A 24,516-nucleotide genomic window follows, 5' to 3' on the forward strand; every position below is an offset into this window, starting at 1 on the left:
GACTTTTGAGAGTCCCATGGACTGCAAGAAGATCAAACCTATCCATTCTTAAGGAAATCAGCCCTGAGCGCTCACTGGAAGGACAGATCGTGAAGCTGAGGCTCTAATACTTTGGCCACCTCATGAGAAGAGAAGACTCCCTGGAAAAGACCCTGATGTTGGGAAAGATTGAGCGCAGAAGGAGAAGGGGATGACAGAGGACGAGATGGTTGGACAGTGTTCTCGAAGCTACGAACATGAGTCTGACCAAACTGCGGGAGGCAGTGGAAGACAGGAGTGCCTGGCGTGCTCTGGTCCATGGGGTCATGAAGAGTCAGACACAACTAAACTACTAAACAGCAAAGCATAATAGAACAGAAAATGGTTATGGTCTAAAGCAGGCATCCCCAAACTTCGGCCCTCCAGATGTTTTGGACTACAATTCCCATCATCCCTGACCACTGGTCCTGTTAGCTAGGGATCATGGGAGTTGTAGGCCAAAACATCTGGAGGGCCACAGTTTGGGGGTGCCTGGTCTAGAGGCACATTAGACCACCTATGTGCAGAAACTAAGCAGGTTTGAGTCTGGTTAGTGAACAGTCTGGGTGGGATGGTAACAATGGTAGCAGTTCAATGGGAGACGGAAACTCGATGAGGCTGGAACGCAGGAACAGAAACTGGTACAAGGAGAAGGAACTGGAGCAAGGCCAGGATCACTGAAGCAGGATCACTGAAGCAGGATCAGGAACTGAAGCAGGATCAGAAACAAAAGCAGGAACTGGCAACAGCAGGGTATAAACCAGGGGTCCCCAAACTAAGGCCCGGGGGCCGGATGTGGCCCAATCGCCTTCTAAATCCGGCCCACGGATTTTTACATGCGTGTTTTTACATGAGTAGAATGTGTTCTTTTATTTAAAATGCATCTCTGGGTTATTTGTGGGGCATAGGAATTCATTCATTTTTTTTTCAAAATATAGTCCGGCCCCCCACAAGGTCTGAGGGACAGTGGACCGGCCCCCTGCTGAAAAAGTTTGCTGACCCCTGGTATAAACCATGTTGCTGTGGCAGAGAACCAGGGGAAAATGCTGGCCTCTTGGGTTTGCCTCCAGGTGCTGCACATCTCCTACTCTGGCCACACCAGCCAGGCTGCACCCGACTCCAAGACAAACACAGCAAGGGCCTGGTTCTGCAACTCCTCACTGCACTCAGGGTCTGGCCCCTGCAAATACTCATGGTACTCCTAACACATGGATGTACACTGCCTTGGGTTTTATGATGGAATTAATGGAGTATCCTATATAATAAAAGTCCCTGTGTCTCTGCGTCCAGATTCCGTGTGTCCCGTTTTCCGCGCTACTGAGCATGTGCCCCAGGGACACAGGGATTGGACGCAGAGACTGCACACACACACACACACACACACACACTCCCCAACCCACCCCTCTGCCCTGCACTGGCTCAATAAGCAGTTAAAACAGAGGCCACCAGGTGGAAGGCAGGAGCAGGCAGCAAGGCCCCTAAGCAGGGCAGGCCATCTCTCAACGTGCCCAAGGGCCTGAGGAGGAAGCCGGGACAACCAAAAAATCGAGGCCCCGGCTTCTCCTCACTAACAAGCCCAAAATTGAGGCCCAAACAGCGCAAGCAACCGGGAGACCGCCGCTGGGCCGGAACGGCCAGGAAAGGTGCGGGGAGGCCACCGAATGCTCAGCGCCAACCGCAGGACCCTCAGAAAGCGCCGGGGTGGGCGCAAGCCCCCCGGACGGCAAAGCTCCCTCCCGGACTCAGCAGGCGACTGAAAAACAGCCGCGGAGGCCAACAAAAGTAGCGGGAGCCACCCCACTCCACCCCCCCCCCGAAAAACTGGGCGTACACCCCGGAGCAGCCGCCCGGGCCATCCAGGAGCCAGAATTCGGCCACTGGGCCCTGGCAGCAGCAGCGCTATTGACGGGGAAAAATTAGGAACCAAACGGCAGGCGCAAAAAGCGCGCGAAAACAGGGTGGGGAGGGATCCGCACTCCAAACACAAGCTTCGGAGGGGGTAAAGGAAGAAATACCCCCCGCACCCCCCACCCGAGCCCGGGCTGTAAAGGTAAAAAAGGGGGGGACTTTGGCTTGGGGTTTGGGAACGGGGGGGGGGGGGAGAAAATTAGGGATAAATTAAGGATCAAAGGGAGGGGGGAGGAACAATCAATTAGACAAGGAATAAAAGCCCCCCACACGCCGCTGCCACCGAAAAAGGCCGAATGTTCTAGCGCCCGTTTATTAAACGGGCTGAATGGCACTAGTATAAATATAATAAAATAACAAAATAGCCTATCATTATTTACATTATTTGCAATTTGGACTGCTTGAAAAATGTAGAAATCCCTTTCCTGTGGATTCACTATGAAACAGCACCAGTTAATTATAGAACACAATCCCTTCTGCCACAAACAGTGCATCAACTTACCAACTTTAAAATGCAGCACTCCAATAGGTCCTTTGTCAAACTGAAGTAAGAGAAGATCATGGATATCTACATCATCCATACTTGGACATGAAACTTTAGGAGCAACCCACTGGATCTGGATGAGGCTGCTGGATACATCAAAATGTTCACTGAACTGCAAAGTTGATTTGGTTGAGAAGTCTTCAGCTAAAACCTGCATTTTAATTGGAGATAGTGCCATATCAAACAGCTGAAGTTCCCCTTGTGAACTACCAACCAGGACTATGGCTTCACTGGGGTGGCAACACATTACGACAGGCAATAGTTCTGCCTGTGCTGATAAAGTTACTTGACGGTAGGCTTCATATAGGACTATTGAAGAATCTTCACACCCCAGAACAAGTTTGTCTTCTGTAATGTTCCGGCAGCAGCTGATGGCCTTTGATAGGAGTGGTATTTTAGTGACTGCCACACACTGAACTTTATTCTTAACGTACTCATAGATGCAGCTGTCAGCCATGGACTCGTAGTCTGCATTGAAAGCGTGTTCTACAGTATGAATCTGATAAGGATTACATGAGCTAAAGCTGGCATCAAGTGGATCCCCATCGGTACGTATGTAACTCAGAATCTGTAAAACAACAACACACACACAATTTTAAAACAATTTAGTTTAGCTCTGAATGAATTTAAACAATCTAATGCTAATGAATTCTAAAAATTGAAGTCTATTATTTGCTTTACCAAAGGACCCATACACATGGCAGATGATAAAATTACAAGTAATAAAATATTGTTGTAATTCAGTCTTTCCGATATTTGTTTATTTTTAGTCTTGTGGAACATTGTTGTCACAGAAGTTTTGATCTAATGAAAATACAGACAACTCAGACTGTATTTGTTACCAAATCAAAAATATCCATCAGTTATATAACTTATTCCTTGAATTCTCAGGCTGTATCATATCTATTCTTGATTTTTGAGAGAATCGTTCAGCCAACTACAAAATAATGTAGATGGATTTTAGTATTCTTAGAAAATAGTATTTTATTTGGTTTTGACATTTTGACCTTTGTGTAAGCATATAAAAGACTGGTGTTATTGAGTGATATCTGACTAAGTCATTGTCAGAATCTGCTCACTTAAATTAATGAGGTTGTTACTTGATTTCAATGGGTCTATTCTGAGATTGATTAAGATCAGATATCACCCATGATCATTATTTATCACTACCGGTAGCTGGCCCGGCCACGCGTTGCTGTGGCTCATCCCTCACTGCCCCCACCCTGTTCCGACCCATGACCTATTCTGCCCCCTCCTCCCCCATCCCCTGCCTCATCCCTGTGACTCCCCCCACCCTGTCCCGACCCATGACCTATTCTGTCCCCTCCCACCTCATCCCTGTGACTGGCCACACCCAACCTATGACCTATCCCGCCCCTCCTCCCCCACCCCAGCTCATCCCTGTGATTGGCCCCACCCTGTCCCGACCCATGACCTATCCCGCCCCCTCAGCCCAGTCTGTGGAGAGGGAAGCTTTCCTAGGTGCAGTACCAGTGTGGCCGTCGCTAGAGGGTGGTGTTTTGCAACCTCTCCTGTGCTCCAAGCATCCCTGACTGTCAGAGTTTTGTGTTTGGGAACAGTGGGTTTTACCTGCTTTACCTGCCATAGGCGTGACATCTATCTACGCAACCTGTATATGGTCACTTGCATATTCGCTTGGGATATTGTGTCCAAATTTGAACGCAATCGGTCAAGCGGTTTCGGAGAAAAGTGAAGACTAACCCACATGCCCAGTTTACATTTTAATATATATAGATTCATAAAGTGCCTAAAATTTAGGAAGCAGAAGCACCATGTTGACCAATGGTCACCAACCTATTTGGGTCTAAGGGTACATTTGGAATTTTGAGAAGGTGCCAAGGCACCAGCAGGCCCATCTTAACCACATCCAGCGCCCCCTCCCTTCCCAAAATTTAGCCTGGGTAGGAGGGAGCCGTTGGGGAGGGAGGGAAACGAAGACAGAAGCCGCCCCGCCGCAGGGGCTGGAAGATGGCGGTTGGGATGGGGAGGAGGAGGCGGAGGCGGCAGCAGCAGCAGGCACAGGGCTGTGGGAAAAGGCAGCGGGGCTCTCTCTGCCACCACTCTCCTCCACAGCTGCCACTTGGTGCCGGTTCGCCTCCGCGCTCCCCACCCTCCGTCGCAAAGCGGCAGAGCAACCCCTGAAGGAGCTGGCTGGCTGCTGTGGCAGGCTGGAGAAGCGCTCCAGCCACCAATTGCAGCGCTGAGAGGAGGGATGGCCGCAGGGCTGGCTCTAGGTAGAGTCCTGGTGGTGTGGGGTGCCAGGGTGCTGGGCCAGTAGGCATGGCGCTGTGCGGCAAAGCCGCACGGAAGCCATGCTGTGCCCTGCGAGGGCGCCAGAGCGATCTTCGCCCCTCAGCGCCAGGGCGTGCGACCTGCTCGAGACTGCCCTGGATGGCCGCTGGGGATTGCGCCCGCCTCCCGGGCGGGGTGCGCACACCAGCCAGAGAGGGGCGGGCGGAGGGAGGGAGGGAGGGCTGGTCGCTGTGCACCCGGCTCTCCGCCACCGATAGACTCCTCCTGCCTTCTCCCTGGTGGCGGGCAGGCTGCCGCCCCTACCGAGCCGTGGCCCCCGCAACTCTTCCCTGGAGCCCTCCAGCGCCCTGCGCCGTGGTTCCCCGCGCCACTAGCCTCTATGGCTAAGATGGGCCTGGGCACCAGTCAGGAAATGGCTGCTGCCCAGGGTGTGGCCTAACACAAAATGGCTGCCACCTCCAAAAGAACAGAATAAGAAAAGGGACTGGAACATAAAATGGTTCAAATATGAAAACATTAATTCATTTTTGTTGTTGTTCAATAACAAGAATGTTTGAAAAACCTTATTTTTCCCCAGACAATGCTAAGTCTTGGTTATGTCACTGCTATGCTGCTGTGGATTAGAGCTAGAAAACAGAAGAAAGCTGAATCCAAGAATAATTTTGGCTACAGCCAGCCATACACATGTCTGGTCACAAGTATAAAAACATGCTGGATGGCAAGTATTTTTTTTTAAAAAAAACTATCTTTGTGGAATAGAAAATAATAGAAATACAAGGAAAATATAAATAAAATACATTAAAAACTCATCAGAGTACTGGTTGCCGGGTTCTGGGAGATGGTGGGTCTAGAATGCTTTCTAGTGATAACGTGTCAGCCAGCTGTAGCTCCAGCTCTGCCTCCTCCTCCTCTCCCAATATTTCCCAATTTCCCCCCTCATCTGCCTCTGAGCTGTGACCTCCCTCAAACCCCTGTTGTAATTCAGAACTGTCTTCCACCTCTCTGGAAAGGCCAGGCTGGGGAGGTTTTATTTCATATTTTTGTATACCACACTGGTATCTGTATAGTAGGCTAAAAATATTTAATAAACAAAAACACCGAGATTTCCTGCTTGTGTCAGTAGATTCAGAACAAACAACTACAGAATAATAGAGGAGGAAATGTAGGTTCAGTGGCCCATAAGGCTAACAAAGTAAGACTGAAACAACCATGGGAAAGTTATAACTGAATTGTGCAAAAGATATCAAAAAGTATAGTTTGGGAAAGGGAAAATAATCATGTTACTGAAAGCAGTCATGCTTTCTGACTATTTGTCGAAGGACACTGCTGCAAATTAGTCCCAAGTGAGGGGGGGGGGAGGCTCTGGAGACATACTGGTAGTAGATAAATAGGTAACAGAGCAGTTAGAGCTTTCTTCAAAAAGAAGACTAAAAATAAATAAAATCAATCATAAAAAGTGGGCATACAGCTGTTCATATTTGTGTATGGAGAGAAAGACTTTGAGAAAAATATTTTCCCGCAGTTATACCTGATGAGTTTGAGATAGTGTAATAATGGAAGGAGAATGGCAATATTCATTCTTTGAAAACTGCAATAAGGGCACAACATACCTTTTCCGCAGAATATTGCAAGATAATAATAATAATAATAATAATAATAATAATAAATTTTTATTTATACCCCGCCCTCCCCAGTCAAAAACCAGGCTCAGGGCGGCTCACACCAACAGAATTACAATAAAACAAAAACCAATTAATTAAAATACAGATTAAAATACAGTATTAAAATTTAAAGTGCAGCCTCATTTCAAGTAGTCCATAAATCCAAGCCATGAGGGAGGAAACACAGGGGTCAAGCTGAGTCTAACCCAAAGGCCAGGCGGAACAGCTCTGTCTTGCAGGCCCTGCGGAAAGATGACAAATCCCGCAGGGCCCTGGTCTCCTGGGAAAGAGCGTTCCACCAAGTTGGGGCCAGTACTGAAAAGGCCCTGGCTCTAGTAGAGGCCAATCTAGCCATCTTATGGCTCGGGATCTCCAGAATATTGTTGTTTGTGGACCTTAAGGTCCTCCGCGGGGCATACCAGGAGAGGCGGTCCCGTAGGTACGAGGGTCCCAAGATGATGGTAATGAGAATTTTTTTAAAACTCCACCTGCTTTTCTACACAGCATCACTTTCCATTTCATAACAAGGTCACCAGATCAATATTTCAAGAATAAGAAACACCTCAAAACTATTTATTTATTTAAAAATATTTGCACCCTGGTGTTTTCCTCAAAAATAGCATCCAGGGCTGATAACAAACTTAATGAGCAAAACATAAACAACTAAAATATGCTTTATGAAGCTGGATGTTCTGAAGTAAGAGCTGGAACAAATGGCACAACTGCATATAAGAAAGCAGAATTTTCTGATCTGGATTAGTGTTTCTATTCCAAATGGCGATGCCTCTACTGGATTTGTTGAGAATTTTTTTGCACTGCAGCTCCATACTTCTCAAACATAGCAAGTGGAATAGTTCTCTTTGCATGTTCTATTCTGCTCACTATAACTAAGCTGTGTAAGAGATGGGGAAGCTTGAGGAATTTGATTTCTATGAATTGCAATGCACTTCCCAGAAAAATGTGAAGAAGAGAATGTACTTATTCTTCAAATTTGACACTTCTCTAAAATTTGTGATACTAGTTCTCCTCTCAAAAAGTACCAAAGCATAGTACAAAATGCCATTTTCAGGATAAAGCAGATTTAAAAATATGAATATTGGGATAATATATGTATTTGAATATGCATCTTATGATAAAATGTCTTATTTAAAAACAAATTCTCATGCAGATTAAAAAAATTAAGAAAACTCAACAGACTAATGAATGATCACATGCATCACTGATACTGATTGAAAATAGAGTGACCTGCCCATTTCTAGTAGGAGATTGCCTGAATTGTCTGAGTTGGGAGATATTAATTGCCTGCTCCCCAAATGCACATTCTTGTTTAGTTTGTACACAGCAGTAAATGGACATCGCAGAAAGGTACCTTGCAGACAGAACTCTAACTTCTAAGTAATGTGAGCAGGGACTTCTCTGCCTTAGCCATCATGTAGTGTATAAGCTGCACTAAGCAGACATGATGCAATTTTTTAGTGTATTAACAGTAATGGTAGAGAAAGTAATATTAAAATATAATTCAATATTATTAGATTGGTTTTCTACTTTAAAAATTGCTACATGCAATTGTTGCACCTTTTCATTTTAGCAGCCTGATCTAGCTAATCAAGAAAAGAGCACTATCTATATAACCTTAGTCCAGACAAAAAGAAAAGATGAACCATTAAAAGTTTAACTAATCTTTGCAATTAGAGCATTTGCTATCTTATGCATAGTCCTTGTAACCTTATGTTTGGGATGCAAAATAATAATCCTGATTCTTATTTCAATAGGTACTTGCTCTTTTCTGCACACTTTGAAGCACATACATAATTGCATCATTTTGCATAAAAGTAGAGAAGAAGGGATAAAGCCCCCATACGGAAGGAAATAATAGTTTTAAACATTAGATTTTAAGCAGAAAATTGGCTTACCAGGAAGATAAAAAGGAAAATAAAGGAAACATAAAAAATTAGCCCTCTGTGACTGAATTGTCTGTCTTTAAGATGAGAAAACTGTTTGATTTATTTTACAGATGTTAGCAAACCGCTAGTTTAATTTCATACTATGAAACTATAAAAAAACCAAACTAATTAGAAATGCTGAGTGAAAATTTCAATACCTGGAGACTCCTACACACACTCCTGAAGAAATGTGTATTTGTTTTTCTCTTCATTGCTTAAACATTTAAGGCTCTACCTATAAATGTTTTGCTTATGCACTGTATTCCAATTTATGTGGACAGTTTAATTTGTTGATATTGTGGGTGCTATTCATTTTACTTTATTTGAAATCCGTTGTTTTTATTCATTTGATTAATTAATTAATTAATTAATTAATTAAAAATCTGGCATCATTTTACAGGGTTTGGATGCCAACTATCTTAAGTGAAACTTAGTAGGGAACCAGAAGCTACTAAGCTGGTTCCTGTCATCTTTCATTCCTAAGGACTAGTGATCTGCTCAGAATCATTTTCTCAGTAGAAATATGGCTGATAGTTGCACTGTCCCCAACAGAAATCTTAAAAGGTGAACATTTTGGTGCACTGTATGCAGTTGACTCTGCCTGCTCTCCCTCCTGCCAAAATATCTCGAGACTCTGTCCTCCATCCTGAATTGGATAGAAGACATATTGGGACATTTTTGCTGTCAATCCATATGAAGAACAAGAGGAAGGACAAGCAAGAACAAGCTACTTTGCCTCCGTTTTCACCCGAAAGCAATGTCCAACCTGGAGATAACAGAATAAACAATGTAATAAGGGAGCTATAGTCCAAGATAGGAAACAAGGTGGTAAGGGAACATCTAGCTACTTTAAATAAATTTGAATCTGCAGGGCTTGATGAGCTGCACCCAAGGATACTAAAGGGGCTTGTGGGCATAGCTGCCAAGTTTTCCCTTTTCTCGCGAGGAAGCCTATTCAGCATAAGGGAAAATCCCTTAAAAAGGGGATAACTTGGCAGCTATGGCTTGTGGGTGTAATCTCAGAGCCTCCGTCCATAAAGTTTGAGAGTTCTTAGAGAACAGTGGAGATCCTTGCAGACTGGAGGCATGCAAATGTTGTCCCCATCTTCAAAAAGGGGGGGAAAGACCCACTATTGATCGGTGAGCTTGACGTCAATACCAGGAAAGGTTCTAGAACAGACAACAGTTGGTCTCTGAGCACTTAGAAAAGGATGCTGTGATTACTACCAGCACGAGTTTATCAAAAATAAGTCATGCCAGATGAATCTCATATCTCTTTTTGATGGAGTTACAAAAGGCTCTTATGCCTGCTAATGGAAATTCACTGCGACATATCAGCCAGAGTGACATTTGGATCACATGGCGCTCTATCCCGCCCCTTTCCTTTAGCCAGAGGCGTCAAACAAGGCTGCCTTTTGGCTCCCGTCCTGTTCAACTTTTATATAAATGACATTGTAACAGCTATTAAAGCCCTCAACCAACCTGCCCCGTCTTTGCATCAGGTTAAAGTTCCTATTTTACTCTATGCTGACGATATGGCAGTCCTCTCGCTAACGAAGTTAGGCCTCAACCACAGGATGAAAGGGCTTATGCAATTCTGTGAGGAAAACTCCCTGAAAATCAACTATTCTAAAACCAAAACCATACCCTTTGGCACACTTAAACCGAGTCCTCCGTGGAACCTCGAGGGCAACACCATAGAACAATGCCCGGTATTTAAATACTTGGGCATTACTTTCCACCATAGATTATCATGGTCCTGCCCATCTAAATATGATCACCTTGGCCGGTCGCCGAACCGTGGAGGCCCTGGTAAAAAATTTCTACGCCAAAGGCGGCCAGCTGGTGGCGCCAATCAGAAAGGCCTATATCAGCAAAATATGGGGGTGGAATTTGAAAGCACTCCAACGTCTGGAGACTGCAAAACCTCCTGGCAAGAAAGATTTTGGGCCTCCCTAATGGGACCATACCTGCCCAACTAAGAATGGAACCGGGACTGCCATCTATCGTTCCAAGAGCCCACATCAGGATAATCACCTACTATAAATCACTTGCAGAAGTCCCCAACTCGACTCTTGCTAAACAAGCCTTTCTAGCCTTTACTGGTAGCCGCATTTAGTCAAAAGGCATGGAGACCATCTGTGAACGTTATTCCCTCCCAGATTTTTCCGATCTGATCGCATGGGACAAAGATAAAATCTGTAAATGGATTCTAGACAGGGATGAAGCGCTGGATCTGGCTTTATCCAATTTGGCCAAACTATCCATGTGGTTTCCTCGTGTGAAGGCAGTAAGATCTATGGCTCACTATCCGAGTGACTTGACGAAACCTACGCAAAGAAGAGCCTTCACACTTGCCCGCTTCCACTCCATTCCCACAGCATTCCTACAGGGTATATTCTCCAACACTCCCCTCGACCTTCGACTCTGCCCGTGTAACAAAGGAAAGATAGAGGACTTTATCCACTTTTTCTTTCACTGCCCCCTATATGATGCAATAAGACGGAGGCTCCTTCTACTAATTCCCCCGCTCATTGCCTTGGAAGATGACCGCATGAAATTTCTATTGGTGGACGCTAACCCCAGGGTTACCCGTGGAGTGGCCATTTATATCTTGTAGGCCCTGAAACTCTCAGTCTCCTTTGACAGGCTAATTTTCTCTAGCCTTGGATCTCTCCAAATATATTGCAACCGACAAAACTCACATGATTTGTCATAGTTTTTATCAAACTCTGTTTTATATAGCATGATTTTATATTTGCTGTTTTGCAAGTGTATTTGATACATTCTCTGTATTATAGCGGTAGGTTACTGCCTGGGTCCTTTTATGTGCTATGGCTAATTGGCTAATGCAATAATTTTAAAAAAAGATGGAGTTACAAACTTGCTCTTCAGCAAAAAAGTGAATGCTATTCTAGGCTGCATCAACAGAAGTATAGCGTCCATATAAGGGAATTAATAGAACCACTCTATTCTGCCTTGGTCAGACCACACCTGGAATACTGTGTCCAATTCTGGGCACCACAATTTAGGAAGGATGTTGACAAGCTGAAATGTGGGCAGAGAAGGGCAACCAAGATGATTAAGGGTCTGGAAACAAAGCACGAGGAACGGTTGAAGGAGCTGAATATGTTTAGCATGCATAAGAGGAGACTGAGAGGAGATATGCCAATCATCTTTAAATTTCTCAAGGGCTGTCACATGGATGATGGAGCAAACATGTTTTCTCCTGTTCCAGAGGGTAAGACTCAGACAAATGGAATGGTCATGGCTGCTTTAGTTGAGATTCCTGCATTTCAGGGGGTTAGACTAGATGACCCTTGGGCTCCTTCCAACTCTACAATTTTACGATAATATAATTTTTTACCTAGCTAGTTTCTTGTAGTTGGTCTATTAAAAAGGAATGGGACAAATTCCATATGATTTACTGTCAGCACTATTTAAAATAATGAAAGCGGTTGAAAAATGTCACTTATTAGGGAACTGTCAGAGTGAGGTCGAGTTGTGAAGCATCGAGGCATTAAAACTTAAGGGAGGAACTTTTCAGGCCCGACGGAGTGCACCTCACCACCAGTGGCAATGAGCAATGGTTGGACGACATTAGGCATGGCCTTTTGGAATGGTTTTTGGACTGCAAAGGTCTTTTTCAGCTGTAGGTAGTCTTGGCGGCGAGTACGCGATTTTTGAGGTCTTGGGTGGTGGTTTTAGGCCTTGGGCGGAATCCTTTAGTCTATCTTCCCTAAATGGGGGGGGATGAAGCGGTGACCCCCGCCCCCGCTGCGGCGATGATCCCAGGGTTCCCCGTTAAAGAGGTGTGTGTGGAAGGGAGGCACTGGCCATATGCTGTTAGGTTGTCAGTGCTCTCCCCTGCGTTGTGGCGAAATGGGGGAAGGGGCTCTCTGCTTAAACATACGTTTTCCAGAGCCAGCCCAATCCCCACACAGTTTCAATAACCCTGATGTTCCCCAGATCCCCGGACGGGGACTGGGAGGGATAAATGCCCATTGCCTAAGCCAAGGTCTCCATACATCTGAAAGTTTAATAAAGTTGTGGCCAATTTTAATCCCATAACACGTTGTCATGAGTCATTATTCCTCACGAGGGTCGCCTGGGGTCCGGGGGTGTGTGTGTGTCTCCACGTGGCCATGCAAATGTCACTTATTAGGGAACTGTCTGAGTGAGGAGTTGAATAATAAAATGGGTTGGGTCCTGTTTGAAATGTATACTGACATTTTTTTATTTGCATTTTGAATGGGGCCCCACTGGTGATGGCTTTTGGCTACACAATAAAGATTTGGATTTAATCCAATCTTTGGAGCACATTTTTGCATCCACCCACCCAGACACAGGCGCGCTGAGTTGCACCCAACTTTGGGGTGGGGTCCATGGTGTGTGCATGGTGTCACACGAAAGACGCCCTCCCCCAGTCCGGGTAGGCTGACTTGGGCTTTTCCCTTGGCCTCATCCTTTTTCCTTTATGCATTGTTTTTCAGATTGTAAGCCTGAGGAGGCTGTCTCATGTGTTATTGATCTTCTGTAGGCCACTCTGGAAGTGCTTTTGGATGAAATGTTGGGTAAAACCATTTTCAAATAAATGAATAAATAAATAACCAACACACAGTGACAGTGTTAAACATGAAAACTACCAGGATTTAATTTAAATGACTACCTGCAAGCTGCCATGCTCATAGGTCAAGAGCAGCATGTTGGCTCTCTCTCTTTCACTGGAACCAGGAGACCAAGGCCACACTTCATCCTTTGCCGCCAACCACCAGCATATAACTCTATCTTCTTTGCTATTTATTGCCAGATGGTGCTTTGTTCTTCTATTGCCTAGTTCGGGTGTGTCAATATAAGATATCTGAGGGGAAAAAATGCAGGACACATCTGAAATTAGAAAAGCAACACATTTGTTACTAAGGCTGTCTAACACCTAGGTTCTCACAAAATCATTCTGCATGTAAAAATAAGATTTGTCCAATGACACTGCTTCCTTTTCCAGCTGAATCCCATCTATTATTTGATTTCACTTGCAGTGATAGCCCAGAATAGTAGTGAAGAAGCTCTCCAGGGTTAATGTAGTGCAGCAGACAATAGGGTCTTGAATTGGACTTGGACGTGGAAAAGATCGGTGAAAGTCATCACTGGATTTTATTTTATTTTATTTTCAAATAATTTTTATTCGTTTTTCAAATCACAAAAAACAAACAAAAACTCAAAACAAAATCTGAAGCAAAGAAAAATAAAATAAAAAATAAAAAATACAACATAAAAAAGAAAGAAAAACTTCTCAAATCTTATATTATTGACTTAACATTGTTGACTTCCTCAATTCCCCCTCCCTGGGTCCATTATATAATCCAATTAAGCAGTTTTCATCTTATCTCTTAAATTAATCTAACACATTTTATCATTAACACTCAAATATCCTATTCTAAAAATACCATCTATTCTCCACCAATAATTAATCAATTTATCCAAATCAAAAATTATTTTCCCTTCCTTTATCTTCTGTTTCTCCCCTTAGCCTAGAGATTTTTACCAAGAACTTTCCATAAATTTAAATATTAATTCTTATATAAACATTTAAACCCATTATATCAAATTTAACCCCCCTTCCCCTGAACTCCGGGTCTCCCAGATTCATCAGTCAGTTCCATAAGTCATTCCAGTTTCGGACCATCAAAATCAGTCAAAAAAGTTACACCCATTACTACCCCTCACCCCACTCCCACCCTGTCCCAGCCTACCCACCATTCTTCCTCAATCATCCCCTGGTGTCTCCCCATTTCTTCAAATGCTGTTGTACAAAACCATCCAGCAAAAATTCCCTTCTCCAGCCCTTTCTCAGTTTTTATTCCCTTTGTATTCTGACCCCAGTATGGATCCTGCCCTCCCTCTCTCACTGGGAGGACATTACTCCATGCTGGTTCTTCTTTGGTGACTCCTTGGATCAGGCAGATGTTCTGTCCCCCCCCCCTCTCACTGGGGGAACCATGTTCCATACATCTTCCTCCTTTTTAAAAAATTTCATTACACTGTCCAAGACTGGTGGTTGTTCCTCTTGCATGACTTCGCTCTCTGTTGGGGTTACTCCTTTTTCTCTGTCCTGACAATTCTGGTTCCTTTCACACCAATCTGTATTACTTTTACACAACAAAATATTATTTTGCTGCAGTTCGTTTCTCAAGTCCCAAAACAATTCCAAAAGATCCTTCTGGAAGTCAAGGCCATCAGACGATGGTGTGGCTACAGTCATCCTGTTTATCTCAGATTTCATGGGAACAGCGCAGAGCAGGAAGTTGAACAACTGTATTTCCAAAAGCCTCAGAAAGCAAGCTTATGTCCAAACTGGTTATATTTCTCATTTTTAAATTCTTTTTTCATGTCTTAAAATTCTTATGTCCATTTATAAAAGGAGCAATGTTAAACTCTCTTCACAATTGACAGTTCTCAGTGTCAAAAGGCTAAACATATTCCTTTCTATTGTGAGGTCATAATGGCGGCTCACTGCTTCCTCCCGGGACCCAACTTCAGTTTCCAGGGGGATTTTCCCCAGTCCAAAATGAGAATTTTTGCAGGGATGTTAATGAATTTAATCCTTCTCCCCTTTAGCCTGCCTCCGGGGGAAGGAATTAAGTCCAGTCCTTGATATTTAAAAGGTTCCTTTCACTTTTCCGGCTATAGGCAAGTTAACTGCATTACGGTCCTCACAATGGGGGAGATCAACTTCCTGTTTAAATCTCCTCCTGTGGCCAATTCACATAGCTGCCAAGTTTTCCCTTTTCTCGCGAGGAAGCCTATTCAGCATAAGGGAAAATCCCTTTAAAAAAGGGATAACTTGGCAGCTATGAATTCATTCCAATTATTAAGAAAATTTCTTAAATTTCTGCTTTTACTCACGGTATCCAATATCCTTGAAGGAAGAACCGATCGCTGTTGCCTGGCAGGATCGCAGCTTCGTGCCTCCGAGATAGCTGTGCTCTGATGCGCCGTGTTAGCTCAAAAGCCCGTGCTCTCTCGCCGCCCAGAATTAGGCTAGCCGAGGGAGGGGGGGAGCTCGCTTCTGGCGTCTGCCAGATCCACGCCCCCGAAACGCTCAATTTGGGGTTTCTCCGGGGGGGCGGTGCGCTGAAGCAGTCCCCCCTTGCCTCGAAGGCACACGTTCCCCTCAGCTGAGGAGAACGGCGCCCGCCATTGCTGCGCGATCGGCTGGAAGTCCTTGAAAGTCATCACTGGATTTTAGTCTCAGTTCCCTATCTATGAAATAGAAACAGCACTGCTGGTTTCTCAGTGCTATTGTGAGGATGGATCAGAGAAAGAAATACCACTGCCTACCTCAAGCTATGGGGATTAGGAGTGTTAGAGAACAGAAACCAATCTATTGGCTTTAGAGGAAGGAAGCAATATATTGCACTAATACTGAACTGGTAATAATAACCTGTGTAACAGGAACAAATATCTACTTACCACCGTAACAATGTATTTTGAGTTCACAGCAAAATTCATTTGCATGCATATTTATTTCTATAAATCACACATGAATTATGGAAGCATTGATTACAATTCTTTATTGATGGGCAACAGAATTTTTAAAAAATGTTTGTGCCTCCAAGTTTATCTGGTTTACTGCAGAGCAAGCTGCCTGACAAACTTTTAAAAGTTGCTCTGTTTTTAAAATCACCGGTAAGTGTTGGAAACATATCTTTAAGAGGTTTTGCTTGTATAAGACTATGCCTTAGGTAATTGTATGGAAACAATGCAAATCAATTCATATAATTACGGACATCAATCCGGTTTCAGGTAGTTATGAAACAGAGATAGCTTTGATCTGTGTCAGGCACACAGTGCCTATGGAGGCTGTCCCTGGTGTCCAAAGAGTGCCTTTCTTCACTCCTACCCCAACCAAAATCAGGCTTGAAAGAAATATTCTGTTGTATATAATAGCTTGTGCCGTGGACTTAGCACCCATGTGTTTCTCTGGTTTGAAAAGGTGCCCAAGGGTCAGAAAAATATGGAAACTCCAGATCTAGCCAACCATAGGTGTTTCAGTTCAACTGAAGGCAGTGGGAGAAATAATTGAAAATAATCATGAATTTGACATAAATACCCATTCTTCTCCCATGCTCCATTTTCTCTTTGACTATTTTAGATGGAAAGCTTCATTGGGTAGCAGGCTATCATACCTGGACTTTATAAAGCACACTGTACACAGATGATGCTATGTAAGTACACAACAACAATACAGTCATACCTCGGTTTAAGTATGCTTCGGTTTGAGTACTTTCAGTTTAAGTACTCCGCGGACCTGTCTGGAACGGATTAATCCACTTTCCATTACTTTCAATGGGAAAGTTCGCTTCAGGTTAAGTACGCTTCAGGTTAAGTACAGACTTCCGGAACCAATTGTGTACTTAAACCGAGGTACCACTGTATATTTAAACTTGTGCTTAACTCTCCCGTTGAAAAACTAAAACCTAAAAGAAGTAGCTGGGTTTTGTCCATAAATGTATTCTATTTGAGGAGTATGAGTCTTAATTAAGCAGTAAGTTTGCACAACATGTGGTGCTGAACCTGAACTTAAAATTAAGGGAAAAACTAGACATGTGATAGGATGTAAGTGAGTGGAATTTCTATTTTTTTTACACTTAAGCAGTTACAGGGCCCACCCATCAATTACATTTGGATTATGACACTGAGGTTGTATACACCACTTGACCGTAAAAAAAACCTAAAAGCAGTTTAAAAGAAGAATAAAATGAATTATCAACAAAAACAGTTAAAACAATTATTTAAAATGTTAAAAATATGTACCGGTAAAATTAATGATAAGATAAAAACCAGATTAAAACACATGTTAACATTCTTTGTATCTGGATAGGCTAGCCTAAAGAAAAATGTTATTTATTAATATATATATATATATATATATGGTTTTAGCATCCTTAACTGGTGCGGGCACCATGTGTCATTGACTGTGCTATGTAATGATTCTGTAGCTCTTTTTGGACTACACATATTTGGAATATGCAGAAGAATTGACATTAACATCTTCAAGCTGTGGTAGTTAAAAAAAATGCTGTATGATGTAGCTGTTTCTTTACTTTTAATTTATTTAACTTTCCCTCTTACATCCTGTGGTCAGTGCTTAATCTTAGTACCTATTTCTATCCACTTTGTAGGAAAGGAATCACAGTGAGGGTGATTGAAATTTTTCAGAACTCATATATCTGCTTTCTTACTGTACCAAAATAACAATTGTGAACAACAACCTCTTCTTCAAATGAGCCAGCAAACTGTTTCAAAAGATTTTTTGTGAGATGAGAAAATGGATAGAAAAAGGTATTGAGCTGTATCTTGTACGCATGCTGATATATGGAAAAGCACACTGCTCATTTTTAATAATTACTATGCATTACTACTGCACATAGTAAAAATGGTGTGTGCATTACATATAGTGATGGGATGGGTCAAATTTGAGCGTATCTCAGTTCTTTTTTTCAATGTTAAAGATTTTGCTTAATTTTTCCATAGAAATCAATGGGATTAACAGTGCTTGATTGTGTATAGATTACATCTAGATTTGTATTTAAATGTAACCTTAATACTGAAAACATCTAGGAACTAGCTTTACAATTATGACATGTACTCATGTATGAGTTCCATCCTGTCATTTGTACATGTAAACAAAAAAAATACTGTAAGCAGAGATACTTATGTCCCTAGTTTTATAGGTGGATAAGGAAGCACATGAGTTAAGGAGGAATTTACTGCTGTGACTCCAATCAATACCAAAACACACAGTCATGGTTGCTTGACAGCATCGACCTACATGTAAGGATTTAATGCTACTCATATTAAGTTCTGCAATACTGACCAAAAGGCTAAGGCTACTTTTTTCAGACATAGCATCAAACATTAAAAGGTCATTTACAATGTTTGGATGTACCGTTTATTTTTCTCCTGGATTAAGAATGCCAAGTGCTGTAAAGGAGGATGTACTTTTCACTGAGTAATATGAATGAGCTATAGCATCTTGTGTAAAGTTTATGTAGCTCTTGAGAATTTTGTGCCTCTATTCCTCCAAAAGGATTTGTGGAATTTATTATTCAAACTATGTTATTTTGGAGCATGGTTATTTGAAAACATGAGCAGTACACCATCTGGGTGACACATGCCAAGGAAATATAGATTGCACCACATTTCTGCTTAAGGAATTAATGGAAGGTTGATAGCTAGGGGGATGGAAAAAACCTATCTTGCTATTGCTGGTCAGCAATAATCGAACCACTTTCTGGGGATTAAGCGCATGGCTAAGCCTACTGGACCAGACACTAGCAAAGGGCAGGGGGTCTTCTTATCAGAGAAATGCTTCTGGAGCCAGTCTCACTACATGACAGATTGCTTTCATATTCCTGTCTGCAAGGCAACAAAGGATGGCAGTAATGCGATAATGCCAGAGTGCAATGGGTGTTAAGAACCCGTTGCATTTATGTATTGTATTTAGTAAATAATCAGGCTCATCCAAATTGTGATCTCACCACTCAACCAAGGCCATTAAAAATCAAGGTTAATGCTTTAATAATCCTTTGCTGTTTTTTATGGCCAAAAGAACTTTTTTTCTATTTGCATGGTCATAATATTATTGACCTCTTCATCCCCTGAATACACATCAAAAGGAACTGAAATCAAAGCAATTACCACTGTTGTTCTCTCACAGTAAACATTAACTCCTTGTACTCTCCCTTCTGAGTCCTCAGTAAATTGAAATGGATTAAAAAGCTATAGGAATGAAAAACTTGTAAAAGGTCAATTGTTTAACTTTTCAAGATGCTGGGAATTTAGAAGAATAAAACTAAGTTATTGTGTACTGATGGCAATCTAGTTTCAGTACAATGTTTTTTAGCTAATTATATTCTATGTCTTTGCTGATATTTTTATGTAAACTATCCTGGAATTATTTTATATGATCATTTTTCTATAATTTGGGGGGAGATTTAATGTATAAATTTCCTAAATAAATAATAATGTTTGAATGCTTGAGGGGGAAAGGTCAGAGAAGGTCTTCCAAACTTACTCCCACTGCTCCCCACTCTATTACTCTATTTTTCCATCAAGTTTGTGGTGCCTAGCAGTATACACCTTTCCCCTGGACCAATTCAGTAACTCAGACTCACACAATTACTAGTGGTGAAAGTTGTCTGAACAAGACAGCATCAGTCAGATCCCATCAGTTAAGAGCATGCTGAACAATGGAGAATAAATAGAGTTGTAATATCCCACCCTTCCTGTGCTTGTTGGCTTCCCTCCTCTACACGTAAGCAGTGTACTGTCCCTGCCCCCAACATGCAGAGGTGCTGGATTGAGTAATTAAGAAAAAATGAAATTAAGGGGGGGGGGAATCTTTTTCAACCCTTCAGTTTTTTCAAGCTGTTTAATCTATGATACGTTTTTTTAAAAGAAAATTACAATTCAATAACACTAAAGTGATATACAGCAACTTCCTGTGCTGTATTCAATTTTATAGGTAGTAGTTGTAAAAACATAATCCCTTTGAACGTTTAATACATGTATGCATCAATCAAAGGAAAGATTAGAACTTCCGAACTCTTACCAATAAGAAGTCTATCAGAACTAAACCACTACAATATCCATAAAATAAAAATAGCTATAAAATAGGAGTCAAGTAGATATATAGATATTTGGTAGAATCCTTTCTAACACTTTCTTGTACAGTTTGTTACAGAAGCAACAGGTTTTTCATTGAAAAATATCTTTAAAGAAGAAAATGTAAATTCAAGTGTGAAATTTGCTGCTGGAGAAGATAACCCAGAAGGAGATCTTAAAAAAAAAAGTTGACTCTATGAAATAAAACAAAAAAGAAAGAATGGCAACCCAACATGGGATGCTGTCACTCCAAAGGGAAGGGGGCATAATCAGTGTCTGGACTCACTGGCCTGGTTCACACAACATGCTAAACCAGAGCTTTCTAAACTTTTCATGTTGGTGACACACTTTTTAGACATACATCATTTCGTGACACAGTAATTCACTTTTACTAGCAAATCAGGGGTTAAACTAACCCCTTTCCAGCCCCAGGAGGAACATGGAGAGTGTTTGCATGACACACTGCAGCCGACACACTAATGTGTCGTGACACAGTTTGGAAAGCTCTGTGCTGAACCAAACCTTGGCTAAATGAGACTCTCGCAGAAAAGGGTATGCAGTAACTCTGCTCTCCAGTCTTTTTTTTTTTACTGCCACACTAAGCTAAGGCAAACTAAGCCAGGCTTCTGGTTAAGTTTCCTCCTCACTAATTATGAGTTGTAGCCAACTTTTGTTCTTGAATCAACCCTTTTGTGAGGAATTTTATCAAAAGCTTTCTTTGTTGTTGTTGTTCTTTAGTTGTTTAGTCGTGTCCGACTCGTCGTGACCCCATGGACCAGAGCACGTCAGGCACGCCTGTCTTCCACTGCTTCCCGCAGTTTGGTCAGACTCATGTTGGTAGCTTCGAGAACACTGACCAACCATCTTGTCCTCTGTCGTCCCCTTCTCCTTCTGCCCTCAATCTTTCCCAACATCTTTTCCAGGGAGGGCCTTTTCCAGGGAGTCTTCTCTTCTCATGAGGTGGCCAAAGTACTGGAGCCTCAGCTTCACAATCTGTCCTTCCAGTGAGCATTCAGGGCTGATTTCCTTCAGATAGGATAGGTTTGATCTTCTTGCAGTCCATGGGACTCTCAAGAGTCTCCTCCAGCACCATAATTCAAAAGCATCAATTCTTCGGCGATCAGCCTTCTTTATGGTCCAGCTCTCACTTCCAGACATCACTGCTGGGAAAACCATAGCTTTAACTTTGTCGGCAAGGTGATGTCTCTACTTTTTAAACAAAAACAAACAAACGTCTATCAAAGTCTATTAATTACTATGTCTACTAGATCACTCCGATCTATATGCATATTGACACTCAAAGAACTCTAAAGGGTTAGTGAGACAAGACTTACATTTCAGAGCTGCCTCAATGAAGAGGAGGTAGAGGCAGCATTCTCCTGGCAGTACTGTGTTCTTTGGCATGGGGATGTGGCAAGGCAGTAGTAGTCAGATGGGAGGGGCACTGGGGAAACAGCCCCGCAGAAGTACATGTACAAGCCTGGAGCTCCCCAAACCTCATTGCTGCCACTTTACCCTGCCCAGACAAGCACACTGCTGCCACCAGAACAGTACCATTGTCTCTGCCTCATACACAAGCCGCTCTTGCTGCCTTTGTAGAAGCTATGTTGATATTTCTTCAACAAGTGTTGCTCTATCAGACATTGTTGAACTCAGGCAAGCCAGCATAACCAATGGTCAAGGATGACGGGAGTGACAAAGGTTCCACTTCTTTATACCACTTTGGTCTAGGACAGGGGTCTGCAACCTGCGGCTCCGGAGCCGCATGTGGCTCTTTTACACCTTTGCTGCGGCTCCGGAGCGGATACGAGGGGAGGAGGTGTCCGAGCCATGCACCGCCTGAGCCTTGCGCTGCCTGAGCCATGCGGCGGCGCCCGCCACGCCCACCAGACACCCGTGCGGCGCCAACCGCCGCTGGAGCACACAGCTGCGGCGGCGTGCTGTGCGCCTGCGCCCCGCACGGCGCCCGCTGGAGTCTACAACTCCGCTGTGCGCGTGCGCTGTGCAAAAACGACGCAAGGTGACGTTAGCAGCCCGGGGAGCGTGGTCGGCCCCCTCCCTGCATCAGCCCCTCCCCGCCACATTTCTGCAGCCAATAGGCTCACGGGGGGGGGGGGGTGGAATTATTTATTTTTTAAAACGGGCGCGCTTCTTCCCGCCCAGCAGCAGAAAAGGCTTGCGGGCTCGGAGCGTGTGTTTGCTGCTGCTGCTGCTGCTCCTGCCTGCGGCCTGCCTGTGGCCTCCTGCCGGCCTGGTCAGGAGATTGAGGTAGATGTATTAATCAATGGGTTGATTCAATATGAGGAAATTTTATAAGTTCACTTGATGGGAGCAACACACATGAAACCATACAGGTGTCCTAATAAGGGAGTCAGAGTTTTGCCCATTCCCAGTAATCAAGGCAGCCCAAACTCATAAGGCAGTGGTTGCTGGTGCCCATTCCCAGTACAGTAATCAAGGCAGCCCAAACTCATAAGGCTGGTGCTGGTGCCCATTCCCAGTAATCAAGGCAGCCCAAACTCAAAGTTATTTTTATAATGACGAGGATGACATTGGGCCCTCATTATTAATTATTATTTACATCAGGCACTGATTATGATTTATGGTACACTGGGGCCCTGATTAATTTTCTATGGCATTTTGGGGCATTGATTATTGGGCATAGCAAATTTTGCTATGGGGCCCTCTGATTTCTAATTACGTCCCTGTTTTGCGGCTCCCAGTTTATTTTTTTTCTTCGGAAACGGGTCCAAGTGGCTCTTTTTGTCTTAAAGGTTGCAGACCCCTGGTCTAGGAAGACCATTCAGTGGCACATGGGTGCAGGAGTCAAACTGAGCAAGTGCCTCCAGCCATCTGGCCCAGTTTGTCATTCTCTTGGATAATGGGGAGCCTTACAAATTTAATGGTGTAAGCCTTGAAGGTGGGTACAGGTGCTGCTGGAGCAGCAGTGCCTTGCGCCTTCTTTGGTCTCGTCTGTATCAATCTGGCAATATTATCTGTAACAATCTGGATGAGTCTGATTATTTTGTTGGGAACATGGTCAATGAGTTCTCAGTTTTCCGTAAGTTTTCTGACAAGGCTGAAAACTGGAGCCTACTGAAAATATCAAAAAATAATCACCAAATCTCATCTTTTGCCACCCTGCAGCTAGGGCACTAAATGTGGCAAACACCTGGCTGCTATCCCTCCTCCTGCCTAGCTCAGTTCCTGGGGAAACATAACAGACTGAAGACATTGTGAGCTTGGGCATCTCATAAACAAGTTGCCACAAAGATGGGCTCAATGTGCTGCACAAATTTTCCAGAACGAAGTCCAGAGTGTGTCAGTGGAAACAGCTTACAGAGGGAAACATGCAATGGGGGCAAAGACAGCAGCATGGAAACCACACAGCCCTCCTTCCCTCCTGTTTATAAGATTAGGTAAGTCTGGTTCTTTTAATACTTTTGTAGAAAAGTTAAGTATAAATAACACAGTGAACTGTGAAAAGTCAAAGTGCTCCTCTGAATTTTATTTTTCTGCAAGGCTTGGAGGGAAGGGGGAAGAGCCAGTGTGGTATAGTGGTTAAGAGCGGTAGACTTGTAATCTGGGGAACCGGGTTCGTGTCTCTGCTCCTCCACATGCAGCTGCTGGGTGACCTTGGGCTAGTCACACTCTTTGAAGTCTCTCAGCCCCACCCACCTCACAGGGTGTCTGTTGTGGGGGAGGAGGGGAAAGGAGAATGTTAGCCGCTTTGAGACTCCTTCGGGTAGTGATAAAGCGGGATATCAAATCCAAACTCTTCTTCTTCTTCCTTTAAGAAACCACCTTTAAGTGCTAGATGCAGATATAACTATCTGTATCCATAATTTCAAAATAAGAGTGTCATTACTTATTTTTCTATAAATACCTTGGTACAGCCTGTGACCATATGTACAGGTCACAGTCTAACCTAATAAATCTGCAAAGAGTCTCCTGCATTATCATTTTAAAACTGTTAACATATTCCAGACTGGATTTCCACTGTGCCCTCAACTAGCAACTTTGTTTTTTGAACATCAAATCTGAGGAAGAGTTCTGTTAAACTCAAAAGGTAGCTTACTGATTTGTTATTTTAGATGGTCCTAATAAATACTGTGTTATTGATACTGCTTTGACTTTCCCCCCAATGGATCAAAGGTGCCTGTGTGTTTTTCCTTCTTTTCTTAAATAGTTATAATGTTTCTGGCATAATATGTTTTGGGCTATGCATATGCATCCAGAAACATGGTTAGAAAATAAATTATCAAAACAGATGCCATCCCAATATAGCTTTGCAGTTAGGCTAAACGTCCACAGATCATGATCGTGGGCACTAAAAGCCCATGTTTAACAAATACTCCGCAAGGCACAAGTGTGCATCATTTTGAAGTAAACAACATATCAGCTCAGTTCCTTGTGAACAGTGAACTGTCTCAAATCCATGTTACAGAGGTTGGATCAATCTTGCAAACACAAGTCAGTGCTGAAAGGAGGCCTTGAACTG

General features: G+C 43.2%; 1 protein-coding gene across 13 annotated transcripts in view; it reads right to left on the minus strand.

The window, feature by feature from the left end:
• The window catches only part of WDPCP (WD repeat containing planar cell polarity effector), a 215,590-nt gene that overhangs the window by 109,474 nt on the left and 81,600 nt on the right, over nt 1-24,516 (minus strand). For all 13 annotated transcript variants that reach the window (XR_009557270.1, XR_009557269.1, XR_009557271.1 and 10 more), the window contains exons 9-10: nt 13,018-13,209; nt 2,429-3,038 (exon numbers count right to left, since the gene is read on the minus strand). Coding sequence is in view for 7 of the 13 variants with exons in the window: in XM_035110455.2 (XP_034966346.2) it covers nt 2,429-3,038; nt 13,018-13,209 (802 nt within the window). In the remaining 6 variants the exon portion in view is untranslated. The remainder of the gene's footprint in view (nt 1-2,428; nt 3,039-13,017; nt 13,210-24,516) is intronic.

Source organism: Zootoca vivipara, chromosome 3 (genome assembly GCF_963506605.1).
Source record: "Zootoca vivipara chromosome 3, rZooViv1.1, whole genome shotgun sequence".
Taxonomy (NCBI): domain Eukaryota; kingdom Metazoa; phylum Chordata; class Lepidosauria; order Squamata; family Lacertidae; genus Zootoca; species Zootoca vivipara.